At 42.8% G+C, this 27758-nt stretch overlaps 1 protein-coding gene across 17 annotated transcripts in view; it reads right to left on the reverse strand.

Moving 5' to 3' along the window:
* Window positions 1-463: 463 nt before the first annotated feature.
* LOC138757591 (uncharacterized) overlaps window positions 464-27758 on the reverse strand; it is a 62250-nt gene continuing 34955 nt past the window's right edge. For 11 of the 17 annotated variants that reach the window (XM_069925214.1, XM_069925198.1, XM_069925208.1 and 8 more), the window contains 2 exons: window positions 8913-9047; window positions 3683-8045 (listed from right to left, as the gene is read on the reverse strand). In XM_069925214.1, coding sequence (XP_069781315.1) covers window positions 7956-8045; window positions 8913-9047 — 225 coding nt within the window. In that variant the 3' untranslated portion in view covers window positions 3683-7955. Of the gene's footprint in view, window positions 889-3682; window positions 8046-8912; window positions 9048-13780; window positions 13880-16586; window positions 16714-27333; window positions 27628-27758 lie in introns of those variants that run through there. The other 6 variants (XR_011353716.1, XM_069925206.1, XM_069925204.1 and 3 more) reach the window with 6 other exon arrangements.

A 27758-nucleotide genomic window follows, 5' to 3' on the forward strand; every position in this document is an offset into this window, starting at 1 on the left:
TTAATGAGACAAAATCTGAGATTATCCTGTACCACTAGTTTCTGCTAATAAAAGCCATGATTCCTGGTTAACTACACAGCCTTCATCTTCTTCATTAACTGGCACATCAATTTTATTAGCAGAAACTAGTGGTACAATAATGAGTGACTGGGTGCATACACAGTTATATCCAAGGGGAGTGTCTTTAGTGGTAGAGATAATACATGTCCAATGTCAGTAAAGCAGATTAAGCACAGCGAGAGACTGACAGCATGACACAGATTCACCAGTCTCCCCCAGCAGAAGTAGGGTTAAAATTAAAAGAACAGCTTCTAGAATAATATTCAAACAGGCAAGCAGATCTACTGTAAGCATAATACAACAGTAAAATAAATGGCATTGAGACTTTATTGACATAGCCAAAACAAGGCTAGTAACTATCAGAGCAATCAGAATGAGATGTTTATGAATAGTGGAGCCTCTCGGGTTGTTTGCAAATGGTTTTGCAGGAGGGACAACCTTGGGAACTGGCAGTGTTTATATAGTTCCCTGGTCTGTAGTGTGAGATGGCAGGACTTCTGGACCCGCTCCAGAATCACCAGTGGGGCCTCAGCATGGTCCTCTGAATGCTTACTAGGGGTCACAGGCTGGGGTGGTGTGTCCAACATCTCCGGATCACTCCAAGTAGGGGCGTGCGGAATGGGTGAACTAGGCAGAGCAAGATCTCTTAGGGGTACAGTGTCCGTGCTCCCATCTGGAAATTTAACGTGGGCATAATTGGGATTAGTGTGCAGTAGTTGAACTGTCTGTACTTGAGGGTCCGTTTTATGCGTCCGAGCGTGTCTCTTCAGCAGTATGATTCCAGGCTCAGATATACAGGCTGGCCAGTCCATCACGGTTCCTGATTTCCTAGGGAAAGTAAACATATGTTCATGAGGTTTTGATTTGTTGCTGAACATATTAGGGACCGAATAGAATGTAGCGCCTCAGGCAGTACCTCCTGCCACCGAGTGACAGGGTAATCATGTGTCTTTAACACGAGGTTAACAGTCTTCCAGAGTGTGGCATTAGCCTTTTCGACCTGCCCATGCCCTGGGGGTTGTAGCTCATGGTGAGGCTGGTGCCAATCCCCTTGTGTAACAGAGCTTGGTGCAGTTGTGCGCTCATGAATGCTGAGCCTCTGTCTATATGAAGGTAACTGGGAAAACCAAAAATACTGAAGATTCTGTCAAGTGCCTTAATGACAGATGTCGTTGAGACGTCAGGGCAGGGTATCGTGAAGGGAAATCTTGAATATTCATCGATTACCTTAAGGAAAAGTACATTTTTGTTGTTAGAAGGTAACGGCCCTTTAAAATCTAAACTGATCCTCTCAAAAGGTCGGGTCGCTTTGATGAGAGTGGCCCCCGGAGCTTTAAAATACTGCGGTTTACATTCTGCACAAACAGGGCAGCTTTTAGTCAGTTTTCTGATTTCTTCGAGGGACTAAGGAAGGTTATTGGCTCTTATAATAGTGGAAGAATCTTGTGACCCCTGGGTGGCAGTCTGCTACGGATCTCCTTTAGTCCTTCAAGCTGAGCACCGGCAGCAGCTCATGACAGTGTGTCTCAGGGATCATTTAACTTGCCAGGTTTGTACAGGATCTCATAATTGCATGCCATCTTATTGTTTTTAATTTTACTTTTGTGTTTAGTACTAAACATGTAGGCTACAGATTTCTGTTCAGTGATCAGGGTGAATTTTCTGCCAGCTAGAAAGTGTCTCCAGTAGCGATCAGCTTCAATGATAGCCTGGGCTTCTTTTTCAATGATCGGATGTGTAAGTTCAGGTCCGCATAGTGTGCGGGAGAAAAATGCCACTGATCTGCCCTTTTGATTAAATGTTCCTGCTAAAGCACAATCTGAGGCATCAGTTTCCACTTGGAATGGGACTTGCTATCCTTCTATAGATTTACTCCTCCAATTCATGTTGACTATTGTAAAGTCCTTCACTTAGAAATTCTACTCCTCGGTACAACTTCCGAACTTCACACAACTTATCAATAAAAAGATGTAGATTTCAGTGCAGGTAGCTCACTTCCCTGAAATTAGTTCTGGTTCTTTGCTATGTAGATGGGGATCAGAGCCAACTGTTTGAGGCATCTTTGGCATTATTTCAAGCACTCGACCTTATTCTGTGTACGTCACAAGATCCATGTCAGTATTATTATTCTGGATTGATACATCCTTTAAAGTTTGATAGGTACTGATGACACTCCCAACAATTCTCCATTTCTTCATTCAATACCAAATCAACCTTCCATCCCAATTCTGCACTTTTACAAAAGGTTTTTCAGCATCCTCAGTACTTTTTAAAAAAATACTTACAGATAAGGATTTGAATTATTCTATTATCGCTCCTACATTTAGCACAATCCTTTATACTCAAATTTTTTTCTGATAATCAATTCTCTCACATACAGTATCTTATTTTTTCAGAATCAAAACTTTTTTCAAGATCAGAATTTATTGTCATGGACATGTCACAAAATTAATTGCTTTGTGGCTGCATGACAGTCCAAATATTACTACGTTAAAATATATGCTTTAATGCAAAAGAGAAAATGAGGTGGTGTCTGTGATTCATTGTCTATTCAGAAATCTGATGACATTGGGGAAGCTGTCATTGTGCTGCTGTGTGTTCGTCTTCAGGCTCCTCTACCTCCTTCCCAATGGCAGCAGTGTGAAGAGGGCATGGCCTGGGTAGTGGGGATGCTTGAGATGGAGGCTGCTTTCTTAAGACCCCACCTCTTAGCATTATCCTTGATGGAGACAATTCTTTTTTTCCCCCACCAATTCCTTTCCACTTTGTCAAGATTTTCAGTATGGTTTCTCTCTAACTTATCCTGAAATATTAACCATGTCTCTTACTCCAAAGATGTTCCTAACTAGCTGAGTACTTCCAACAATTTCTCTTTTCCTGTCGCCACAGCATTTTACTTTACTACTGATTACTTTTTAAAAAAAATATTGAAGCAGTGAGAAAGCAAAACAGCAGCAATCCATCTATTCTTATTTAATGTTTAAAAATTCTGATATTAATCAGAATAAAATCAATTTTCTTACCCACGTCTAGGGGCAAGAATAAATTCTTATTCAAATACAAACAGGACGTAATATTTATACAGACTATAAGATAATGACCATAAAACTAGGTGACAGTGAATTAGGAAGCCATTGTATCTTTGATCTTAGTTTAAGTTCTGTATAAAATGAATTTTTAACTGAGATCCTATTGGCACAAATCCCGTTAAATGCAATAGTTGTCAAAGGAAGTTCATCACACTAGTCAGAAAAGGCACTTAAATAATGCCAAAGCAAGGTGATGTGGGGTGGATACAAGTGCTTAGAGATTAGATTTCATTTTCTTGTGCATGTAGCACTATTGCAATTTGCAACCCACCCCCATAGACATTGTGAAGTTGATCAACTTGTGCATGATTCACCAAAAAATGTGTTAAACTGCGACTTGTGTAGACCTTGAGAGAAGCACTCAATGGCAATCTTGAAAATGCATTCCTATGACAGCTGGACTGTGGCAGCAGACATTACAGCTGCCATGGAGCAGAGAGAGTACATCCTTCTGGAAGTGTGACAATTCGAGAATAGGATATGTGCCTGGAGGGAGCTCCTATATGCAATCAAAACAATGCTGGAGAAGCAAGATAAGTCAATCAAAACTTTTATTTTAATGCTAACAGATAGATATACACAACCTTCAGATCCTCATTTCCTTCCATAACAAACCAATAACAAAGTTTATTTACTTCATTGTCAGACAGAAATCGACAGCATAGGAGGGAGATCAAATGAACTAGAGGAGGAAATCTTAGGTGCAGCACCTCACCAGCTTGTAGGGTTGTCCTTCATATTTGCACTTGATCTACAGAGGTGTCCATTAAACAAGTTTGGTAATTCAGTTCAGCAAAGTGTACTCTGCATTTTCGAGCTCAATGTAGGTGGTGTCAACAGTCTCCAATTAATTTTGGAGCTATTGTGTTACAGAATGGAAAAGGAGGTGGGGTACCCCTGTTGGTTAGGGAAGGAGAATGCCATAGAAAGGAAGGACATCAATGTAGAGAATGTGGAATCCATATGGGTAGAGCTATGAAACACGAAGGGGCAGAAGATGTTAGTGGGAGTAGTGTACAGGCTGCCGAACAGTAGCAGTGAGGTTAGTGGAGTCATCAAGGAAATTGGTAATGCGTCCAACAAAGGGACGGCAGTTGCAATGGGTAACTTTAATCTACATGTAGATTGGGTGAACCAAATTGGTAAGGTTGAAGAGGAATTCTTAGAATGTATGCGATATTGTTTTATAAATCAGCATGTCGAGGAACCGACGAGGGAACAAGCCATTCTAGACTGGGTATTGAGTAATAGAGAAGGGTTAATTAGCAATCTTGTTGTGAGGAACCCCTTGGGCAAGAGTGACCACAATATGATGGAATTCTTCATTGGAATGGAATGTGACAGAGTTGATTCAGATACAAAGGTTCTGAACTTGAAGAGGGGTTACTTTGATAGTATGAGATGTGAATTGGCTAAAATAGATTGGCAAATGGTACTTAAAGGACCAACTGTAGAAATGCAATGGCAATCATTTAAGAAGAGCTTGGAGCAAGTGCAGAAAATGTATATCCCAGTTTGTACGAAGAATAAATCGAGGAGGGTAGCGCTTCCGTGGCTAACAAGGGAGATCCGAGAGAGTGTCAAATCCAAAGAAGGAGCTTACAAATTAGCCAAAAAGAATAATATCCCTGATGATTGGGAGAAATTCAGAGTTCTGCAGAGGAGGACAAAAGGATTAATTAAGAAAGGTTAAAAGGATTATGAGAGGAAGCTGGCATATAGAGGAAGCTTTTATAGATACGTTAAGAGGGAAGAGGTTAGTTAGGACAAATGTGGGTCTGTTGCAGACAGAAACGGGTAAGTTAATCATGGGGAACAAGAGTATGGCAGATTGTTTGAATGACTATTTTAGTTCTGTCTTCACCAAGGAAGACATAACTAATCTACAGGAAATTATTGAGGATCGGGATCTATTGTGACGGAGGGACTAAAGGAAATAAATGTAAGTCAAGAAGTTGTATTAGTTAAATTGCAGGGATTAAAGGCGGATAAATCCCTGGGGCCAGGTAGTCTGCATCCAAGAGTACTGAAGGAAGTAACCCAGCAAAAAGTGGATGCATTGGTGATAATGTTTCAAACCTCTTTGGATACTGGATTAGTTCCTGAGGATTGGAGGGTGGCCAACATAACCCCACTCTTTAAGAAGAGTGGGAGAGAGAAATCAGGAAACTTCAGACCAGATAGCCTGAAATCGGTAGTAGGGAAGGTGCTAGAATCGGTTATTAAAGATGCAATTGCAGTACATTTAGAAAGTAGTGGCATCATTGCACAGAGTCAGCATGGTTTTGTGAAGGGGAAATCATGTCTGATGAATCTAATAGAGTTTTTTGCGGATGTAACCAGAAGAGTAGATAGGGGAGAATCAGTGGATGTGATATATCTGGACTTCAGTAAGACGTTTGATACGGTTCCGCACAGAAGACTAGCGTATAAACTTATAGGAGGTATGGTATTAAGGTGGATAGAAAATTGGTTGAAGAACAGGAAGCAAAGAGTAGGAATAAATGGGTTCTTTCAGAATGGCAGCCAGTGACTAGTGGGGTAGCGCAGGGCTCAGTGCTGGGGCTGTAGTTGTTTATGATATATATCAATGACTTAGATGTAGGAATAGATAGCAGTATCTCGAAATTTGCAGACGATACGAAGTTGGGTGGCAGGGTTAGCTGTATGGAGGATGCTAGGAGAGTGCAGGGTGATTTGGACAAGTTAGGCGAGTGGGCCAGGACATGGCAGATGCAGTATAATGTGGATAAATGTGAGGTTATCCACTTTGGAGGTAAGAACAGGAAAGAGGATTATTATTTAAATGGTATCTATTTAGGAAAAGGGGAGGTGCAGCGAGACTTGGGTGTTGCTGTGCATCAGTCATTGAAAGTGGGTGTGCAGGTGCAGCAGGGGGTGAGGAGGACGAATGGTATGTTGGCGTTCATAGCGAGAGGATTTGAGAACAGGAATAGGGAGATCATGCTGCAGTTGTACAGGGCCTTGGTGAGACCACACCTGGAACATTGCGTGCAGTTTTGGTCGTCTTATCTTAGGAAGGATATCCTTGCCTTGGAGGGGGTGCAGAGAAAGTTCACGAGGCTGATATCAGGGATGCATATGAAGAAAGGTTGGATAGACTAGGCTTGTATTCTCTGGAATTTAGAAGATTGAGGGGGGATCTTATAGAAACTTAAAATTCTTAAGGGTTTAGACAGACTAGACACAGGAAGGTTGTTTCCAATGTTGGGAAAAACCAGAGCCAGGGGCCATAGTTTAAGGATAAGGGGGAAGTTAAGGAGGACTGAGATGAGGAAAAATTTCTTCTCTCAGAGAGTGGTAAATGTGTGGAATTCTTTGCCACAGGAAGTAGTTGAGGCCAGTTCCCTGTCAATATTTAAATGTAGGTTAGATTTGGCCCTTGTGACCAAGGGGATTAGGGAGTATGGGGAGAAGGCAGGAACTGGGTACTGATCAGCCATGATCATAATGAATGGCAGTGTCGGCTTGAAGGGCCAAATGGCCTACACCTACACCTATTTTCTATGTTTCTATGTCCTGCTGTGACCCAAGAGGCTCTACAAACAGCAAACAAATATTATGCTTTATGTTTACCTCTCAAATTTGTATCAGGGAGACATCAAACAGTTTTATAGTCAACAACATGAAGTATATGTCCAATGATGGAAAAATGTTAGATATGATAACAATCGAAATTGGAAGTCCTGGTGAAATGTTCTGATTGGCAGAAATAACAGCTAGCAGATCTGAGGTACCCTAATCATATGCAATATAATTTTTTAGGCATGAATGACTGAAATTTAATTTAAAAGGAGGAATTTCATTTTATTTCAATGGTGGGAAATATAAAAAAAAGCAATCAAGATGAATCTGATGGACTTTTAAAAAAAATGCCTTGAAGCCTATTCAGATGCAATTTCATATCATTTTATTAGTAAACAAAAAAGATTTGACACCATCTGTTTTTCAGCAAAAACACCGCCAATAAAAGTTAATTACTCCAAAATTACCACGAAATTCTATAGAAAATGCTGAATGTGGGATATGTGGTCTTTTAAATAAAATTGTACCCAGCCCACAGTGAACAATAAAGATTTAAGGAACAGGAGTGAACATACCACTAGAAAACAAGTGATTTCAAATGTTTACAAATATTAACTGTCATCAGGTTTATCCAGATATAATACACATTGATCTTAAATACTGAACTGTTGTATCATAGTATTTCATTTTCATTGTAAATTTTAATTGAACTATTAATTTCCAGCATCTCAAATTACATGTTTTACAAATAGAAATTGAATACAACAAATAGGAATGTAACTGTAAAGTTATGATTTCTACAGAATTCTAACCACTTAAATTCTGAAATAGCAACAAAATTATTTATTTCCCCAGGGACCGCAGAAAATGAAGATGAAATTTCTTTCTTTGGCAGGGAAGGGCCAAATGGCCTACACCTACACCTATTTTCTATGTTTCTATGTCCTGCTGTGACCCAAGAGGCTCTACAAACAGCAAACAAATATTATGCTTTATGTTTACCTCTCAAATTTGTATCAGGGAGACATCAAACAGTTTTATAGTCAACAACATGAAGTATATGTCCAATGATGGACATATTGATATAAATGAAGGATAACAAGTTTCAATTGCTTGAATTTATATTTTTGGGGTTTATATTAAATAAATGATACTGAACACAAAAATATAACATGCCTCAAAGAATTTTTTTCATTCTTTATTACTTAAATAAAAACAAAACTAACTCTAATTCAAGACACTAGAACAATATTATAGAAATTAATAGAGGCTTGTCTTTTTCATAATCCGCAAAAATTCCTGTTCATTTATCTCACCATCACCATCCCGGTCAGCTTCATCTATCATTTCCTGTTTAAGAAGGAAAAGGAATGTTTTAATCATTATCAGAAACAATAACACACCGTGATAAAAAAAATAAATTTAATTGTGGAATATTTTAAGAATAGCACACACACACAAATATTGACACTGATTTGCTTAAAACAGGCCAGATATTCTTGGGAGCGGGGGGATTTCCACAGTATATGCTTTTAACTAATTTTGTGTACCTTTTAACTCAAATGTTCATGTCCAATTCTTGCTGGAAGTAGTTAAATAAAACATGAGACATCTGGCGACCAGGCAAGTAATGGGATAATGTTGTGAGTTGTGAGCGAGGGTAGCAAAAAGACTGAAACAACAGGCTGTGAGCTCGAGAATCACAACTGCTTTAATTTGAATTCCACACTGCTGCCTTTAAGTCCATCTTTGGACCTGCCCCCTGCGTTCCAGCACTTGCATCACGCAGCCTTCCAGTCTAGGTGGGAAGAGACGATCTCATGATGTCATCTTTGCCGTGGCTTCCCCGCTGACCACAAGTGACAAGTGGGGCTAGTTTGCCACTACAAATGTGCGTCACCACACAAACCACCCCACACACCACCCCCCCCCCACCCCACCAGAACCATCACTAATGGTTTTGCGATGCGTCAAGGGTGAGGTGTGCTGTTTCGGCGGCTTACCCCTTCGTGCTGGTGGGGGGGGGGGGGGGGGGGGCTGTACTGGTAGGGACGTCCAAATGGGCTGGTTTCAAACAGTCCAGTGTGGATAACTCATCCTTGCCCCCATTGTCAAGAGTAAACATGGACACATTTCTTTGCAGCACCTTGCATGGTCCTTCCCAAGGTCGCTGAAGGGGAGTCCTGTGTGTGCCCCTTTGCACAAATACATACTCACAGGAGGACAAGTCCGGAGGTGGCTGACTGTCGCGATGGCGGTGGTAATGCAAGGGAGCCCAGTTTGTCCCGTGAGCTCGAGGATGACTGTGGTTGCTGGAGGGAGGAATTCGCCAGAGACTGCTACGGCCTTGCCCTAGACCAGTTCGGCAGAGGAAGTTCATTAAGGAAGACATAACTAACCTTCAGGAAATTGTAAGGGATCGTGGATCTCATGTGAGGAAGAGACTGAAGGAAATAATTGTCAGTCAAGAGGTTGTGTTAGTTAAATTGAAGGAATTAAAGGCAGATAAATCCCCAGGGTCAGATAGCTTGCATCCAAGAGTGCTTAAGGTAGTAGCCCAGAAAATAGTGGATACATAGGTGATAATTTTTCAAAACTCTTTAATACTGGATTAGTTCCTGAGGATTGGAGGGTGGCCAACATAACCCCACTCTTTAAGAAGGGAGGAAGGGAGAGAAAAAGAAAGAGAGAAAGCAAACAAAAAAAAAGAAAACCAGGAAACTACAGACCAGTTAGCCTGACATCTGTAGTAGGGAAAATGCTATAATCAGTTATTAAAGATATGACTGTAGCACATTTTGAAAGTAGTGATTCATTGGACAGAGTCAGCATGGTTTTGTGAAGAGAAAATCATGTCTGACGAATCTACTAGAATTTTTTGAGGATGTAACCACTAGAATGGATAAGGGAGAACCAGTGGGTGTGGTATATCTGGACTTTAAAAAGGCATTTGATAAGATTCCCCACAGGAGACTAGTGTACAAACTGAGCACGGTATAGGAGGTATGGTATTAAGGTGGATAGAGAATTGGTTGATGGACGGGAAGCAAAGAGTAGGAATAAATGGGTTCTTTTCAGAATGGCAGCCAGTGACTCGTGGGGTACTGCAGAGTTCCGTGCTGGGGCCACAGTTATTTACTATATATATCAGACGACACGAAGTTAGGTAGCAGGGTTGAGGATTCAAGGAGGGTGCTGGGTGACTTGGACAAGTTAGACGAGTGGGCCAAGAAGTGGCAGATGCAATATAATGTGGATAAATGTGTGGTTATCCACTTTGGAGGTAAGAACAGGAAAGAGGATTATTATCTAAATGGTATCTGTTTAGGAAAAGGGGAAATGCAGTAAAATTTGGGTGTCGCTGAGCATTGAAAGTGGGCATACAGGCAGTGAGGAAGGCAAATGGTATGTTGGCATTCATAGCAAGAGGATTCGAGTACAGGAGTAGAGAGGTCCTACCGCAGCTGTACAGGACTTTGGTGAGACCACACTTGGAATACTGTGTTCAGTTTTGGTCTCCTTACCTGAAGAAGAACATTCTCGCCATGGAGGAGGTGCAGAGAAGGTTCACTAGATTAATACCAGGAATGGAAGGACTTGCATATGAAGAAAGGTTGGACCATCTAGGCTTGTATTCACTGGAATTTAGAAGATTGAGGGGGGATCTTACAGAAACATAAAATTCTTAAAGGATTAGGCAGACTAGATGCAAGAATTTTGTTTCCGATGCTGGGAAAAACCAGGACAAAGGGTCATGGTTTAAGGATAAGCAGGAAGTCTTTTAGGACTGAGATGAGAAAAAAAAATCTTCGATCAGAGAGTGGTAAATCTGTGGAATTCTTTGCCACAGGAAGTAGTTGAGGCCAGTTCCTTATCAATATTTAAGAGGAGGTTAGATTTGGCCCTTGTGGCTAAGGGGATCAGAGGGTATAGACCGGTACTGATCAACCATGATCATAATGAATGGTAATGTAGGCTTGAAGGGCCAAATGGCCTACTCCTATACTTATTTTTTCTGCTTTTAAGTTGAATATTGTTGGTGAATTCAGAGAAGTAGGATAAGTGCCTCTGCTGTTGGGCGAACCATGGAGGAGGACTTTGAGAAGGCAAAAGTAAGCGGCTTGTGATCCGTGTAGACAGTGAACGGACACCCTTCCAGAAAGTAGCAGAAATGGCAGACGACCAGGTAGAGGGCCAGAAGCTCACTGTCAAATGCGCTGTACTTCAGTTCAGGTGGTCGCAGGTGGCAACTGAAAAAGGCGAGAGGTCTGCATGAATCGTCAACTAGCTGTTCCAGGACAGCACCCAATGCTGTGTTTGCCACATCGACTAAGGGCCATTGGTACATCCATTCATGGGTGGACAGCATTGTTGTATGGGTTAGGGGCTCTTTGGTCTCCTCAGAAGTGTTGTAAGCCTCTTCCATCCATGGAAGCCCCTTCTTGGAATCTGACATCAGAGTGAAGAGGGCATATAACCTCAGCTACCGCAGGGATGAACCTGTTGTAAAAATTCACCATGCCCACGAACTCTTGAAGGCCCTTTAGTGTCATCAGCTGGCAAACTGTCATATGTCTTCCACTTTGTCAGGTAGGGGGTGGCACCATCTTTGGTAATTTAGTGGCCCAGAAAGTCTACTTCTGCGAGACCGAACTGTCACTTCTCTGGGTTAATTGGGAAGCCGAACTGTGTGAGGCTGACATGCTGCTGGCTACCAGAATGTCGTTGAGGTAGATGAAAAGGAAATGCAAGTCTCTGACGACTGCGTCCATAGGTGCTGGAATGCTGCTCTGCATTTTTCAACCCAAATGGCATGTGAAGGTCTCTAACAGGCTGAAAGGAGTGATGATACCCATCTTCTGGACATCATACAGGTGCATGGGGATCTGGTGGTATCCATGGATCAGGTAGTCTTTAGAGAACAGTCTTGTGCCATGTAGGTTCACTGCAAACTCCTGGATATGGGGAATTGGGTAGCGGTCAGGCATCATTGAAGCATCTGTAGTCCCCACAGGGTCTCCAGCTGCCATTGGAGTTTGGCACCAAGTGGAGGGGTGAGGCCCACGGGCTATTGGAATGGCAAGGTTGAGTTTGTCCGGGGCCAAGCGGTGGGCCCATGAATGCAATGTTGGGCCAGTGGTTGTGATCGGCATGGTGACAGTGAACTGGAGTTGCAGAATGGAAGAGTCTTTACAGAAGCAAGCTGGGTTGTTGACAGCTCATTGGACATGCCGAGGGACACGGTTTGGAAAGTCTCAGCATGGACTAGTCGTCTGCACTAGAGGTCCACGAGTAGGGAGTGTCTCCATAGGAAATTTGCACCCAATAGAGGTTTGTCCAGTGAAGCCAGCATGAAAGACCAATTGAAGGTGGTGTCATCAAAATGCATAGGAATCCATCTCTTACCAAAGATTTTAATGGCAGTTTTGTTAGCAGTGCACAGGGATGGACAATTGGTTTTCGTGTGCATCTCGAGCACCATTGGGGGTATGATGTTTATCTCCGCCCCCATGTCCATGAGGAACCTGCAGCCTGAGATCCTGTCCCAGACCTGGAGAAGGCTGTTCGGTTGGCCAGCTGGCAGCACCTGCATGCTGATGCGGAGAAGGGTGTTCGCTTGGCCAGCTGGCAGCACCTGCATGCTGATGCACCCCAAAGCTGATGGTAGAAGTGCCATTTGGGATCAGGCCTTTCTGTTCTCTGGCGGGGCAGGGCCGGCTCACATGGTGGACTTGACTTGGGTATTGTCCTTGGCAGCGGCCAGGTAACAGAGCTGATTGAGTCTATAGCTTCACGTTCGGAACGGTAGAGAACGTCAGCTTGTGCCACAATCTTGCGTGGGTCACCGAAATCCACGTCAGCCAAAAGGAGTATGATGTCTTCGGTCATCTGTTTGAGGAATGCCTGCTCAAACATGAGGCAGGGCTTGTGCCCTTCGGCCAGTATGACCGTCTTGTCCATAAAGGCAGAGGGGATCCTATCGCTTAGGCCATCCAAGTGAAGGAGCCTGGCGACCTTCTTGCATCATGAGAGGCTGCATGTGCTAATGAGGTTTTTAAGAGCCATCTATTTACCTTCCTCCGGCGGTGCCTGGACGAGGTCATAGACTCACAAGGTGGCTTCCTGGTTGAGCGAGCTGATGACACAGAAGTAGCTCATCGAATCAGAGGTTATCTGTTTGATCTGGAAACCAAGAGCGGGCTTGTTCGTCCAGAATGTTGGCAGCTTCAATGTGATGGTACCTACGGCTCCAGGTTCCATGGTGTCGAGTCTCCAGAACATGGAGACTCGTTGGGGTCATCAATGTAGCGAGTTGTCAGCGAGCGCAGCGAAAAGACAGACAACAGCCCGAGAGCTCAAGAATCACAACTGCTTTAATTTGAATTCTGTGCCTTTAAGCCCGTCTCTGGTCCCACCCTCTGCATTCTGACATTTGCATCATGATGCAAGCGTGCACGCGCCCTTCCTGTGTGGACTGGAAGAGACGATCCTGTGACACCATCTTGGCCACAGCTGCCCTGCTGACCGCACGTGACAAGCGGGGCCGGTTCGCTGCTACAAATGTGCGTCACCACAATATAATGTTTTCTTAACCAAATGAGATTTGAAGATGAAAAAAGTTAAAAGGTAAATAAAAATACATTAATTGAAGTCAAATCATGTACAGAAAGAAATGGAAGTGAATGAATTTGAATGAAAGGTCAAATGAACGCAAAGTAACAGTATTTATTAAAATATTTTTGCTTGAAAACCTTAACATCCATTGTTTCCCTTGTATTTTCTAAAAGTACATGGTTCACATAATTAAATAATAATGCTAAATTCATTTTGATTTTATGCTTTTTATTAGTCTTAAAATTGAAATATGCCTCTTTTTCTTCATTTAAATATCTATGCATGTACAGTGACTCTTGCTGTACTCATCTTGATCTTGAAGGAATCTATTCCTGTTTTAAGATTTTAAATACAACCTTGACTTCCAATAAACTTGGATTAGTTCTCTTTGATCTTAGCAAGTTTGGCTTCCATCCAGTAACCTACATTTACCCGTGCTTTTCATCAACTGTGACATCAAATTTAATTACTGTTTCTGAATTTGTTCACTGTATTTTTCCAAACTTATTTCATAGGATGAATTAAAGTAGCATTAAGGAAGTGTTTGGAGAATCAAGAGGAAAGTATCGCTACAAAAAAAAACCAAAAGAAAAGCATCTTAACAAAAAATACAAAAGGATAGAAATTAATCCTTGTTGACTTGTCTATAAACATTCAATATAATATTATAATCTGCTCTGAACATTTAGTTCTACTAAAGTAAAACAAAAGTCTGCAGACACCGTAATTGAAGTAAAAAATGCAAGAGAAACTCAGCAGGTCAAAAAGTGTACTTTACCAACATTTCAAACTAGAGCCCTTCATCAAGGAATGAACAAAATGTAGGCAGGCACCTGAAATAAAGTTGTTGGACCCAAACTTCTTTAGTAGAGGATAGGTACATTTGATTTCACACATGTATAGCATATGCAGTCTTGGGATATTATCTCATACTTTCAGTGGACACAATATTTTACATCTTTCATCAATAACAGCCTTCAGAACATTAATGACAACAATCTCCCTGATGCAGAGGACACTGCATTGGATGCTGTAAATGACCACTACAGATTCATAACTGCTATTTCACTTGAAATGGTTGTTTGGGGGCCCCGAACAGAGGCATGGGTGGAGGTGGAAGTGTAGTACTTCTTGTGGTTACAGGGGTAGGTACCAAGTGGGCGATTGGGAGGAATACATGAGCAACCGAGGGAATTGCGGCAGTAACAATCCCTGCTAAAAGTGGAAAGGGAGGGGGAAGATGGGATTTCATTGTAGGAGGCTGGTGGGTTGGTAGGTAAGGAGAAGGGAAAACTTGTTACTTCTGGGTTGAGGGTGAGGAAGGGTGTCCAGGCAGATTTGCAGGAAATAGAAGAGATGCTGGTGAGGGCTGAATAATGGTAGAAGAGGGGAAACCAAATTTTCTGAAGGAGACCTCTCTGGTGTCCTATAATGGAAGGCCTTATCCTGGGAGCAGATGTGACAGGAATTGAAAGGAACAGAATCCTTACAGGATGAGAAGAGGTGTAGTCATGGTAAATATGAGAGTTAGTAGGTTTATAAAAGATGCCTATGGATACCTTGTATCCAGAAATAGAGGCAGAGAGAGATTGAGAAGGGGGAAGAAGAGTTCCTAGAGACATGTAATGTAACACTATTGGCAGGCTGATGACATCACAGGGTGGGACCTGCATCCAGGAGTTATGCATCTGGCTGGCTCGTGAGCAGCAGGCAATGTCTGCTCATGTAGATATTCACCAAGGGGATGTTAGAATAAAGCAAGTTATGAACGCAACTCTGGGCTCAAGGTAGTTTTTATTACAAGAGTGCTGGAACCCAACACAACATGGTGTCAGAAGTGAAGCTTTGAGCCACTGAGAGAAGGACAGACTGTGAAGGGGTAAAAGTGAAAGAGACAAGCTAAGATGGAGAATGGGCTTGAACACATGGAGGCACTCCAATTGGAAGTGGTGGCACCTCCAACAGCAACTTTGTTTGATAAAACTTCCAGAACCCTTCGACTTCTCAAAACCAAAGGAGTGGGAGAAGTGGACAAGAAGATTTGAGTGCTTCAGACTGGAAAGTAATTTAAATAATTTCTCTGAAGCTAACCAGGTGAATATGCTGATATAGTGCAAGGGGGAATGAGGCTGATGACGTACTACGAAGTACGAAGCCTAGATTGAACAGGTATGCAGCGGCAGCAGTACGATGCAGTATGGAGAGGATTCAATTATTATCTCATGCCCAAGAAGAATGTAATTTACAAACGGGTGAAATTTAACAAGAGAGTGCAGCAGCCTGTAGATACAGTAGACACATTCATTACAGCCTTAAATGCACCGGCAGAGAATTGTGAATATGGGGATCTGCATGATGAACTTTTACAAGACAGACTAGTAGTGGGTCTAAGAGATTCGTCACTGTCGGAGAGGATGCAACTGGACAAAGACTTCACCCTCATGAAAGTAGTCACAATGGCTAGACAGTCAAAGGCAATAAAGCAGCTGCAAACTGACTTGCAAGAAATGTTTGCAAGCAAACTGGCAGTAGACACAGTGTAACTTGAGAGGAAGACAGAAAGTTTTGAGGCAAAGGGCAGATGCCAGGGCAGCAAAAAGTTAAGACGATGACTCAGAGCAAAGTAGAGTGCAAGACATGCCCCAAGTGCGAAAAACTACCGTTCCACTCCACATTTCAATGCCCAGCCAGGAGTGCAGAATGCCACAACTGTAGCAAACGAGGACACTATGGAAAAGTCTGTGGGTCAACTTGCATGGTGAATGAACATGGACGGATTGTTCCCTGGAGAAATAGCATCTAGCGAGGAACCCTAGGATGGCCGACATTAACGTAGGAGGCACCAAAGTTACCTTCAAAATCACATAGGGGCCAATGTTACAGCCATTCCCGACCAAGTGTTCAAAAGAATTATACCCAGAGACGGTAAGCTAGGAAAAGCACAGAAGCCACGCTATGGTCCTGGAGGAGTGAAATTGATGGTCCTGGGATAGGCAAAAGAATCTTTCTCATACAGAGAGAGGAGCAACAGAGAAGAAGTGTTCATGGTGAGAGACTTACAAGTGGAGCTATTGAGATCAGCTTTGGTGAGACTCTAGCTAGTGGCCAGAGTGGACACCCTAGACCGAGAGAGTGGACAATATTTTACTAAGCTGGAAGCGAACATGGGACTTTGGCAAATTCCTTTGTCCAAAGAATCAGCTCTCTACATGACATTTATCACTCCATTTGGGCATTACTATTTCCACCGTCTATCCTTTGGTATCTCCTCTGTACCTGAACACTTCCAGAACAGAATGGTGACCGAGGTTACCGCAGGCCTGGAAGGAGTTCTCTACCACATGGACATATCCTCATCTGGGGGATCACGAAGGACAAACACGATACAAGGGTCCGTGCAGTTCTAGAACAAGCAGAAAAGACAGGGGTCACTCTCAACATGGCAAAGTGTGAGTTTGGAAGAAGGCAGGTGAATTTTCTAGGGTACATCATCTCAGCAGACGGCACGAGACCAGACCCAGTCAGGACAAGAGTTGTGCACGACATGAAGGAGCCGACAAATATTAGTGAGCTCAGTATGGTGAGCCAACTAGGGAAGTTCATACCAAACCTAGCTGAAAAGAACAAACCTCAGAGACCTGTTGTCCAAGAAAAACCAGTGGAGCTGGGGACATGAGCAACAGAGGTCATGTTGTAACCTCAAGTGTGAGTTATCATCCACACCGGAACTTCAGTTGTATAATCCATGTAGGCAACTGAGAATATCAGCTAAGGCTTCATCATATGGACTGGGAGCAGTATTACTACAGAAGGATGGAGACAATTGGTTACCAGACGCTTATGCTTCCACATCGATAACACAAAAAGAACAACGGTACGCACAGCTGAAAAAAAGGCATTGGCACTGACTTGGGCTTGCAAGAGGTTCAAAGTTTTTTTTTGGGACTATATTTCGAGTTGGAGACAGACCACAAACCACTTGAGAGGTGGGCAAGTGCTGGATTCGCTGCCACCACAGATACAGAGGCTCAGAATGAGGCACTTATACATGATCTCACATACACCTGGGGAGAACCTCACAACTGAGGATACACTCTCTCGCTCCCCACTACAAGACTGAAATGTGAGTGCTGACAAAGACCTCATGGAGGACGCTAATATTTATATCGAGACAGTGATGGAAAATTCCCCAACGAGCGACAGTTAACTAACAGAGCTCCAAGACCAACTATGTGTTGACAGTGTGTGTCCAGGTCATAAAATACTGCATTGAAGGCTGGCCAGACAGAAATGTGTTACAGGGACCAGTCAAATGCTACTGGCAAGAGAGGGCCATTCCGAGTGTGCATAACGGACTACTCCTGTGTGGTACGAAATTAGCTATTCTGGCTAACGTGTGGAACGAGGTACTCGAGAAAATACGCAACAGCCACCAGGGGGTTGTAAAGTGTCAGAAATGTGCAAGTCAAACAGTGTGGTGGCCAGGTCTGAGTAATCAAATAGGTGAGATTGTCTTAAGGTGTAGAGAGTGCATCCTCGAAAGGACATATGTAAGAGAAGCACTGATGCCAAGTAAATTCCCTGATATGCCATGGCAAAAACTTGGCATGCACTTATTCACTCTTGGAGAATACATTTATTAGAGGTGGACGACTATTTCTCAAGATTCATAGAGCTAGCATAACTCAGCCTTGTCATGATAATGAATATGCATGAGAAGTATTCACCTGACCGGAAGTCACGTGGTATGAGAGAGAGAGAAGAGCGCAAAATGGAGGAACAATGAAAGCTGGAGAATAAAGACACGGAGATGTCTTTATTAGTGTTATTAACTTCACATTTCGGGCCACAATGGCGACGAGGATTAAAACAACAACATTTTGGAACTTAAATGTGATAAGAATTTTGATTTTTGATTCGGTGGCTTTGGGCTGAAAAAAGTTTCCTCATGGCAGGCACAGAGGCTAATTTTTTAACACTTCGAGGTGTTCCTCATTTTGACCCGACTGGTGATGCAAGCACTGCAAGTGTGAAGTGGAAGGCATGGTTGGAAGAATTTGAAGCCTACGCCGACAGTCGTGGCCTATTTCTCGATAGCAGTACGGTGGAACAAAAAGCGCAGAGAAGGGCGTTACTTCTTTTCACCGCAGGACCCGCAGTTCGGGAAACTTTTAAGACACTTTTGAATACAGGAAGGAAGGATGAATACCGGAAAGCGGTCAATGCATTGAATGCACACTATGTAGTGACACCGAAAGCTACATTTCAACGCCATTTGTTTCGGAGAACGAAACAAGATGGACAAACAATTGCTCAGTACGTGACGAGATTTCGCCAGCTGGCTGTTGGATGCAATTACATGGCAGCTGATTTGGACAACCAATTATTGGATCAAGTCGTGCAGCACTGCAGATCAGACAAGCTCAGGAGACGTCTGCTGGAAAAAGGGAGTGAGTTGAACCTCACTGATGCTTTAGCCATTGCTGCTGCATTAGAGGCTGTTGAGGGGCAATTTCATACCATGACCCTGAAGGAAAACTCAAGCCAGCAAGTTAAGAGGCAATCGCATAACCAGCCAAGATATACATGACGTGGAGTGTTATCGATGTGGAAACAGAGGTCATTTTGGAAAAGACCCATGCTGCCCAGCAAAAGGCAAAGTTTGCAGAAAGTGCGGAGGTAAAGACCACTTTGCAAAGAAGTGCAAAAGCAAGCCCAATGCAGACCAGAAGGGGAAGAGCACAGCTTCCAAAGACAAAGCTTGGGGGAAAGGAAAGTATCCTGGAAAGAAAGACACTATCCGCCATATAGACAGTGACCCAGAAAGTGACGATGATGATGATAACCAGGATGGACAGAGATATTATCAATTTACATTGAATGATGTACATCATGAGAAGGTCCCAGTGATCATTGGTGGTGTGACAGTTCAGGTCATTGTAGACTCAGGCAGTGACAGTAATGTAATTGATCGACATTTGTGGGAGAAATTGAAAAGGAAAAAGATCATCTGTACCTCAAGGAAGTGCTCCAAGAAACTGTATCCATATACAGACCATTGGATGTTTTTACTGCAACTGTTGAAGCTGGTGATAAGTATACCGAAGCAGTTTGTTGTCATCGACGAGAGGGGAGAACCATTGCTGAGTAGACGCACAGCGCAAGACCTGGCAATACTTCATATTGGAGCTCGTGTCAATTCAGTTCATACGAGGATATGAAGCAAGAATTCCCCGCAGTCTTCCAAGGAGTAGGAAAGCTGAAAGGTCGACAACTAAAGCTAGCGGTGGACAAAACGGTCAAACCCAAGGCGCAACCAGTGCGCAGAACTCCGTTTGGACTTCGTGGGAAAGTCGAAGCCAAAATTAAAGAGTTGATAGAGCAAGACATTATTGAACCTGTGGAACATTCGACGCAATGGGTTAGCCCAGTAGTGATTGTGCCCAAACCAAATGGTGACACAAGACTGTGTTGATATGAGAATGGCCAATGAAGCTATAATTCGAGAACGACACCCTATACCAACAGTGGAGGAAATACTTCAAGAACTAACTACCAGCAAGGTATTCTCAAAAATTGATTTAAAATGGGGCTATCATCAATTAGAGCTGGACCCAGAATCCCGAGACGTAACAACATTTGTGACTCGTGACTCACTGTGGATTGTACCGATACAAAAGACTATCGTTCGGCATTAATGCAGCTTCTGAGATCTACCAATATGAAATCCATCGAGTGATTCAAGGCATTCCTGAAGTTGCCAACATTTCTGACGACATCATAGTCCAGGCACCCACCAAGGAGGAGCATGACGGACGGTTGAGGCGTGTACTATCTAGACTACAGGAGGCAGGCCTTACCGTGAATGGAAACAAGTGCCAGTTCGGTGTGTCAGAAATGAACTTCATGGGACACAAACTTACACGGGAAGGACTAAACCCAGCAGAGACCAAGGTGAAGGCTATTGCAGATGCACGTGCACCCCAGAACGCAACGGAGGTGAGGAGTTTCCTAGGATTGGTCAATTATTGCGCAACGTTCATCCCTAATTTTGCTACAGTGGCAGAACCACTAAGGAAACTAACCAGGAAAGGTGTACCATTTCATTTTGGATCGGAGCAGAAAAAAGCGTTCACAACGCTGAAGCAAAGTCTGACAGATGCTGATACTCTTGGATATTATGATCCGGCTGCACCAACCAAAGTCATAGCGGATGCTAGTCCTGTTGGTTTAGGAGCCGTGTTGGTACAGATACATGAGGTAGGACCAAGAATCATTGCCTACGCCAGCAGATCGTTGTCAGATGTGGAAAGAAGATATTCTCAGACAGAGAAAGAAGCACTCGGACTTGTATGGGCCTGTGAGAGGTTCCATGCATATTTGTATGGCATTGAATTTGAACTCATCACAGATCATAAACCATTAGAGGTGATCTATGCCGCTAGATCCAAACCGTGTGCCAGAATAGAGCGATGGGTACTCCGACTCCAACCCTACAAGTACAAAGTAGTTCACATTGCTGGCAAAGCAAACATTGCTGATCCGCTGTCCAGATTAGTGAAGGATGGAGGCCCACAATCCAAGTCAGAATTGGGGACAGAAGCAGAGAGCTTTGTACGCTTCATAGCTATTCAGTCGACACCGAAAGCTGTGACCACGAAGGAAGTCGAGAGAGAGTTCGAACATGACCCAGAACTCATGGAAGTGAGAAAATGTATCCAGAGTGGACAATGGGACAAGTGTACTCACAAGGCTTACATTCCCATTAGAGACGAATTTTGTTGCATCGGACAGTGTGTATTGAGAGGTTGTAGATTGGTGATACCACAGAGGTTGAGACCGAAGATTGTATCCTTAGCTCATGAAGGACACCTAGGTATTGTTGGTACCAAGCAAAACCTCAGGAGTAAAGTATGGTGGCCAGGTTGTGATAAAGACGCAGAGAAATTCGTCAAAACTTTCCATGGATGTCAAATCACAAGTAGGAGTAATCCTCCAGAGCCGATCCGGAGTACGCAACTCCCGACAGGACCGTGGATCGACGTAGCCGTTGATTTTCTTGGACCTTTACCGACTGGTGAATCAATCATGGTAGTGATAGATTACTACAGCAGATACTATGAATACGTTGTGATGAGGTCCACGACCACAGAAAAAACAATACAAGCATTAGCAGAGATCTTCGCAAGATATGGATTGCCTGTTACGCTATACTCTGACAATGGTCCACAATTCATTTCAGAGACATTTGCTGAATACATGAGGACCACAGGTATCCACCATCATAAAGTAAGTCCGAAATGGCCGCAAGCCAACGGGGAAGTAGAGAGACAAAATCAGTCCATTGAAAAACGATTACGGATTGCTCCCGCAGAAGGACAAAATTGGCGAGAAGCATTGCTATCTTATGTGGCTGTCTATCGGGCAACGCCCCATGCAACCACAGGAAGAAGTCCTGCAGAAGCATTTTTTGAGAGAAAAATCCACACAAAAATGCCTGAAATAAAGGAAATCTGGGACGACCAGGAGATGAGGGACCACGATGCTGAAAAGAAAGGAGCAGCAAAGCTGTACACAGACTCGAGACGTGGAGCCAGGTACTCAGACATCATGCCCGGAGATAATGTTCTGGTGAGGCATGAGAATGGTGGTAAGCTAGACACACCTTATTACCATCAACCCTACACTGTCGTATCCAGAAGTGGCAGTATGGTAACAGTCAAGTCTCCGGCTGGAGTCCTGTACAAAAGAAATGTGTCAGGTGTAAAAAGGTACCAGTCCAGAGAGACATCGAGCGAGGAGGTTGAAAGTCCAATACGAGATGCTCAACCTGAGAGACCAGATGATGTTCCCGAGGCGGTTACCAGCATTCCTGATGAAGTGACTAGAGGGCCAGAAGCACTCGAGGCCGTGGCGAGCAGCGTTTCCGACGCCGAGAGCGAACAATCGAGTAGCCACGATAGTGTCGCAGGAAGGCCAAAACGAGACAGGAAAGCGCCTAAACGATACGAAGACTTTGTGCCGTATTTCTAAGTTTGTGACAGTTGGATTGATAAAAGAACATTGGGACAGTGATTTAATCATATATCAAAGTGCGTGTATGAGTGCTGTATGTAGTACATTTTAGTTAGTTGAGTTATTGTATTAGTTTGAATTTGTTTGTTTGTTGGACATTGTTTGTTGGTTCCGAGGGATATTGATAAGGTGACGGTGTTTACATTTCAATATTGAGGTGTAAAGTTTATTTCTGGTAAAAGGAGGGATGTCATGATAATGAATATGCATGAGATGTATTCACCTGACCGGAAGTCACGTGGTATGAGAGAGAGAGAAGAGCGCGAAATGGAGGAACAATGAAAGCTGGAGAATAAAGACACGGAGATGTCTTTATTAGTGTTATTAACTTCACATTTCGGGCCACAAATGTGACAAACCTGACATGAGCTATCAATGTAATTGTTCACTTAAAATCAATGACTGCACGGCATGGCATTCCAGAGACATTAGTAAGCGATAATGGTCCACAATTCTCTAGACAAAACATGAAAACCTTTGCAGCAGATTACGGGTTCGAGCATGTGACCAGTAGCCCCAAGTATCCACAAAGCAATGGCGAGGCAGAACAAGTAGTACAAACAGTGAAGAATCTGCTCAAGAAGTCAAAAGTCCCTTACCATGCACTATTGGCATAAAGAGCCACACCACCAAGCAACGGCTACAGTCCAGCCAAGTTGCTAATAGGACGTCACCTTTGACCGACTCTACTAACCCTTCCAGAGAGGTTTCAGGTGGAACTTCCATATCTGCTACAACTCCAGAACAAGGAGAGGGAGAAGAGGTGTACATATGTGTAGTGGCATAACAAGAGACATAGCACAAGCGGCCTGGAAAAGCTAGCACCAAGAGACAATGCGTGGATCTCCCATGCAAGACAGCAAGGTACAGTAACTTCTGTGTATCACAGCCCATGGTCGTACATGGTTAGCGGACCACAAGGGACACTGAGACGGAATCGCCAACATCTCGTGCCCATACCAGAGTCTCAAGGTGAAAAGCGACAAAACCACCGGCTGGAAATGTACATTCCTGCAAAGGCAGGTCCAGAGACTCTGCCAACTGAAACACAGAGTTCGCCTGGCATTAAAAAAGAGGTCAGGCTGAGAAGACATGCAGAGATTGAATCTGTAGAGACTGTAAAACACCCAGAGTCAACAAAGACTTGTCTATTGTAAATGTTTTATGTATATTTGTACCTGAATGTGTAAATGTAACTGTAGCGGGAAAAGCCACAGAAAAGGGACCTTCGAATGCAAAGCAAGGGGATGTGGTGTAACATTATTGGCGGGACATCGAGCAGGCTGATGACATCACAGGGCAGGGCTTCCGCATCCGGGAGAGTTATGCGTTTGGCGGGCTCGGGAGCAGCAGGCGATACCTGCGTGTATAGATATTCACCAAGGGAATGTTAAAATAAAGCAAGTTATGAATGCAACTCCAGGCTCAAGGTAGTTTTTATTACAAGCATGTTTGAACCCAACATGACAAGATGGACCAAGTAAATTTGAGGTTATGGTGGAAGCTGGCTGTAAAGTGGATAAGGTTAACAAGCTCTTCATGGGTGCAGGAGGCAGGACCAATGTAATAATCAATGTAATGAAGGAAGTACCTGTGAAGGCTTGCAATATAGATTGCTCCACATAGGCATAACTAGGACCCATGGCTATACCTTTAACTTGGAGAAAGTGGAATGAGCCAAAGGAGAATTCATTGAGGCAGAGTCTGTCAGATGGAAGAGAGTGGTGATGGAGAGGTTCTAGTTAGGTATGATATCAAGAAAAAAAGCAGAGTCTGGAGACCTTTATTGGGGAATGGAAGTGTATAGGGACTGTTCATTCATGATGAAAATGAGGCAGTCTGCCCAGGGAACTGAAAGCTGTGGAAGTGATGGAGAGCATGTGAGGCATCCCTGAAGTAGGTGGGAAGGGACTGGGAAAAAATGGTTCAGGGAAGCAGAAATATACAAATTATTGGAGAGCGAATGCCACTTGATAGCACTGTCAACAAACCCCTTCCAATTAAACAAATTTGTGTTATTTTGGTGACAATACACAAGTATATTCTCAGGTGGATGTACTAGAATAGCTTGCCCTGAATGATGGTAGTTGAAATGGAATATTTTCTCATCCAATAACCTTTGCAAGTTCAGTGCTGTGTGCTTGACATCTCATGGAGTGAAACAAATGGGATGAATACTGTATCAGTGTGGACATCAGGAAGAGGCAAAGTTTTTTTAACAAAAAGTTTAGACATTCAGCATTTACAGGCCATTTCGGCCCACAAGTCCACGCCACCCAATTTGCCCCCATTTAATCTACACTCCAATACATTTTGAATGGTGGGAGGAAACCGGAGCCCCCAGAGAAAATCCACACAGACATGGAAAGAATGTACAAACTCCTTACAGATAGTGCGGGATTCAAACCTTGGGTCTGGTCCCATCACTGGCACTGTAAAGGCATTGTACTAACTGCTACACCAACTGTGCTGCTGGTTGAATCGAGCATTTTGCACTTCAGAATGAAAAGGTGAAAATATTTCATCCTTGTCTTCCCACTCTGTCATCAAGAATGAAGTGTACACCATGTTCCTCCAATATTTATTTCAAAATGTGCAAAGCTTTATCCTTATATTGATTAAGGATCCATTTGCTTCTACCCATGGTATGCCACTTCGACAATGCAGAATGTCTATTCCATATCTTCACACATTCATATTTAACTGCTGATTCTTACATGTTCTTCTTTATGAAGAGAACAGAATCTAATCCTTCACAGTAAGGTCCTGCAAGATTATTTAATCTCCATAAGGATAATGGAGTGGTCATGCTTAGCAAATTTGTCTTCGATATTTCAGCAGATAGAATGGCAGGCACGAGATTAAGTACATTTTCAACTAGACCATGAAAGGTGGTGTAGAAATGCAAGCCTTTCTTTTATGAGCAGCATACTTCCAGATGGTACTACTGGAAAATTTCAGAGCTTGATATTAACTTGTCAGTTCAATACCCAATGGAGATAATGTATTTTATTTCCCGGTTTCATCTTGAAGGCAATGATTGACTTATCGTACTTTATTCAATAACTCACTTTAATTACTGCAAGATGCATGCTCAAAAAACCCATGTAAACAGAAACCAGGCTTCAAGAAGATAAGGACTTGAGTGTGGGTAAATCATTGAATGTAGCAAATTAACAAAACAGTTAAAAAACAATGATGTATCCTGGGTTTTGTATGTAAATAAAAAGCTAAGAATATTAAGTACTTAGGGCCTAGAAATTCAAACCCCAAGCCCCAAGACCACCCCCCCCCACCCCCCATTTCACATATTGTGAAATCCATTATATTATTGCCAGGCAAAGCTGGTTCTTGGCTACAGTTTTTAATCAAATTTTAGATGAGAAAAGCTTTACACACTTTACACAGAAGAAAATATTGGTGAAAAAGAGAGGATTTAAAAAAATAGTTGGATGTGGAGTTAACTGGATTGCTCTTTAGAAGAATTGGAGCAGATTTCATGAGTGTAACAGCCTTTTTCTTTGATCTACTAGTCTCCATTTCTATGAAGATACAATTAGAAACATTGAGTACAAAACACAAAGCTGATGTGGAATTATGGTACATTGCTCATGAAATGACAGGATGTGGCTTGTCAACCACAATTCACCAAGTAGTGAACTTTAGCTCAATAGTTGCAAACTACAACAAATAATAGTTGTGGAATTGGGGTGTAGCGGGGAGAGTTTGGTTGGGAAGGGGGCAGGGTTTTTGGTGGCATAGTGAAAAGTAGTTTAAGAAAGTAAATATCGCCACCTAATGCAATTGTAGGAGCAGGCAGGACCTGAAAAAATGAAGTAGAAGCTGAGAATTCATTAATTACATTCTCTAACCATGATTGGAGAGAAACAGAGTTTAAAAAGACACATCAAAAGAGCAATGATAAAGTGAGACTCAGTGAGAGAATTAAGATGGGAACTAAAAACAAAAACAAAAAAAAATGCTGGATATTGTCAGCCTGGAAAATTGAGTAAACAAATTAGGAAGAGATCGATTCGACAAAAGAAAAAATCTCTGATTAGCAAATTTGCTTGTCCATAATTTCCCAAACAATTCAAATATTTTCAGAGTCGTTTGGTTATAGATTAATGAGGAGGGAAGGGAAGAGACAGAAGCCCTTTTTATACTGCAAAGTCATGCTATTACTGTAAACATGACCTGTATTAGGAAGCTGGCTTGAATGTTCACATAGAACCGAAAAAAGCCAGCTCTGTGAGTCAAATATGCTCCACCACTAAGACTACCTACAGGCAAGTCTAGACCACCCCCCCAATCCACCTTGTGGTTCTTTCACACAGCACTTGAAAGGAGGATAAAACCTGGCTTTCAAGCTCGGTGTAAAATGGGCTGGAGAGAGAGAACATCAGGCAATGAATGCACAAGAGTTAAAAATGCAGATTTCTAACTTTGCTAACATCAAACCAAAAAAAGAAAGCTAACTGAATTTTATAGACTCCCAAAATCTATAGAAAACCAGGCAGAGGATGAAGTGTTATTTCTCAAGTTTATGTTGGGCTGCATTGGAACACATACCAGATCAAAGACTCGTAATTCAGAATAGCAATGAAATAGAGAATTAAAATTTCAAGTCAACTGGAACTTAGATTTCCCCTTCCTTTAGTTTCTTGAATGTGGATGGTGAAAAGGGACAAGATAAAAGAACAAGTGTTAAATCTTTTGCAGTTGCCTCCTGCATAGCCTGTGGTCTCTTACATTGTTCCAACAAGCATGAATGTAAATGCAGCATCTCATTTCCGTTTGAGCTCCTTTCAGACTTTTGTACTCGATATTGATTTAACAGTTTTGCTGCAAGTTTATCCATCTAAAACTCACACGTTCTCTCTCTCTCCATAGAGACTTTGTAGCGGCGGCTACACTGCTCCAGCAATAACACACGCAATCAGACGGGTTGAGCTCAGTGAGGAGAGTAGTTTATTGCAGGCTGCTGGGCTGCATTTATACCCCCAGCCCGGACCTGGCTGAGAACCGCACTGGAGGGCGTTGACATCATCCGGGCATCATGTTGTCCCCAAGCGTGGGTTTCTGAGTCCTGAGCTGGAAGGAAGGGAAACCCCCGACGGCGCCATTTTGGCCGGCTGTCCCGCCACGTGGCTTACAAGTGGGGCCGGTTCACCTGCCTTGCAGTAAGCCGCCACAACTTAATATTTAATTTCTCAATTTCAATATTTGATAGAGCTTCAACCTGAAACAGATGGTGTCATATCTGCTAAAGGTTTCTAGCATTTTTGTTTCTGTCTCAGAATATTTTTAGAATCTGTAGTTTTACTGATTTTCAATCACAACAGGAAAATTGCTTACCAAAAAAAGAATCAA

The sequence above is a fragment of the Narcine bancroftii genome, chromosome 3 (genome assembly GCF_036971445.1).
Source record: "Narcine bancroftii isolate sNarBan1 chromosome 3, sNarBan1.hap1, whole genome shotgun sequence".
Classification (NCBI taxonomy): domain Eukaryota; kingdom Metazoa; phylum Chordata; class Chondrichthyes; order Torpediniformes; family Narcinidae; genus Narcine; species Narcine bancroftii.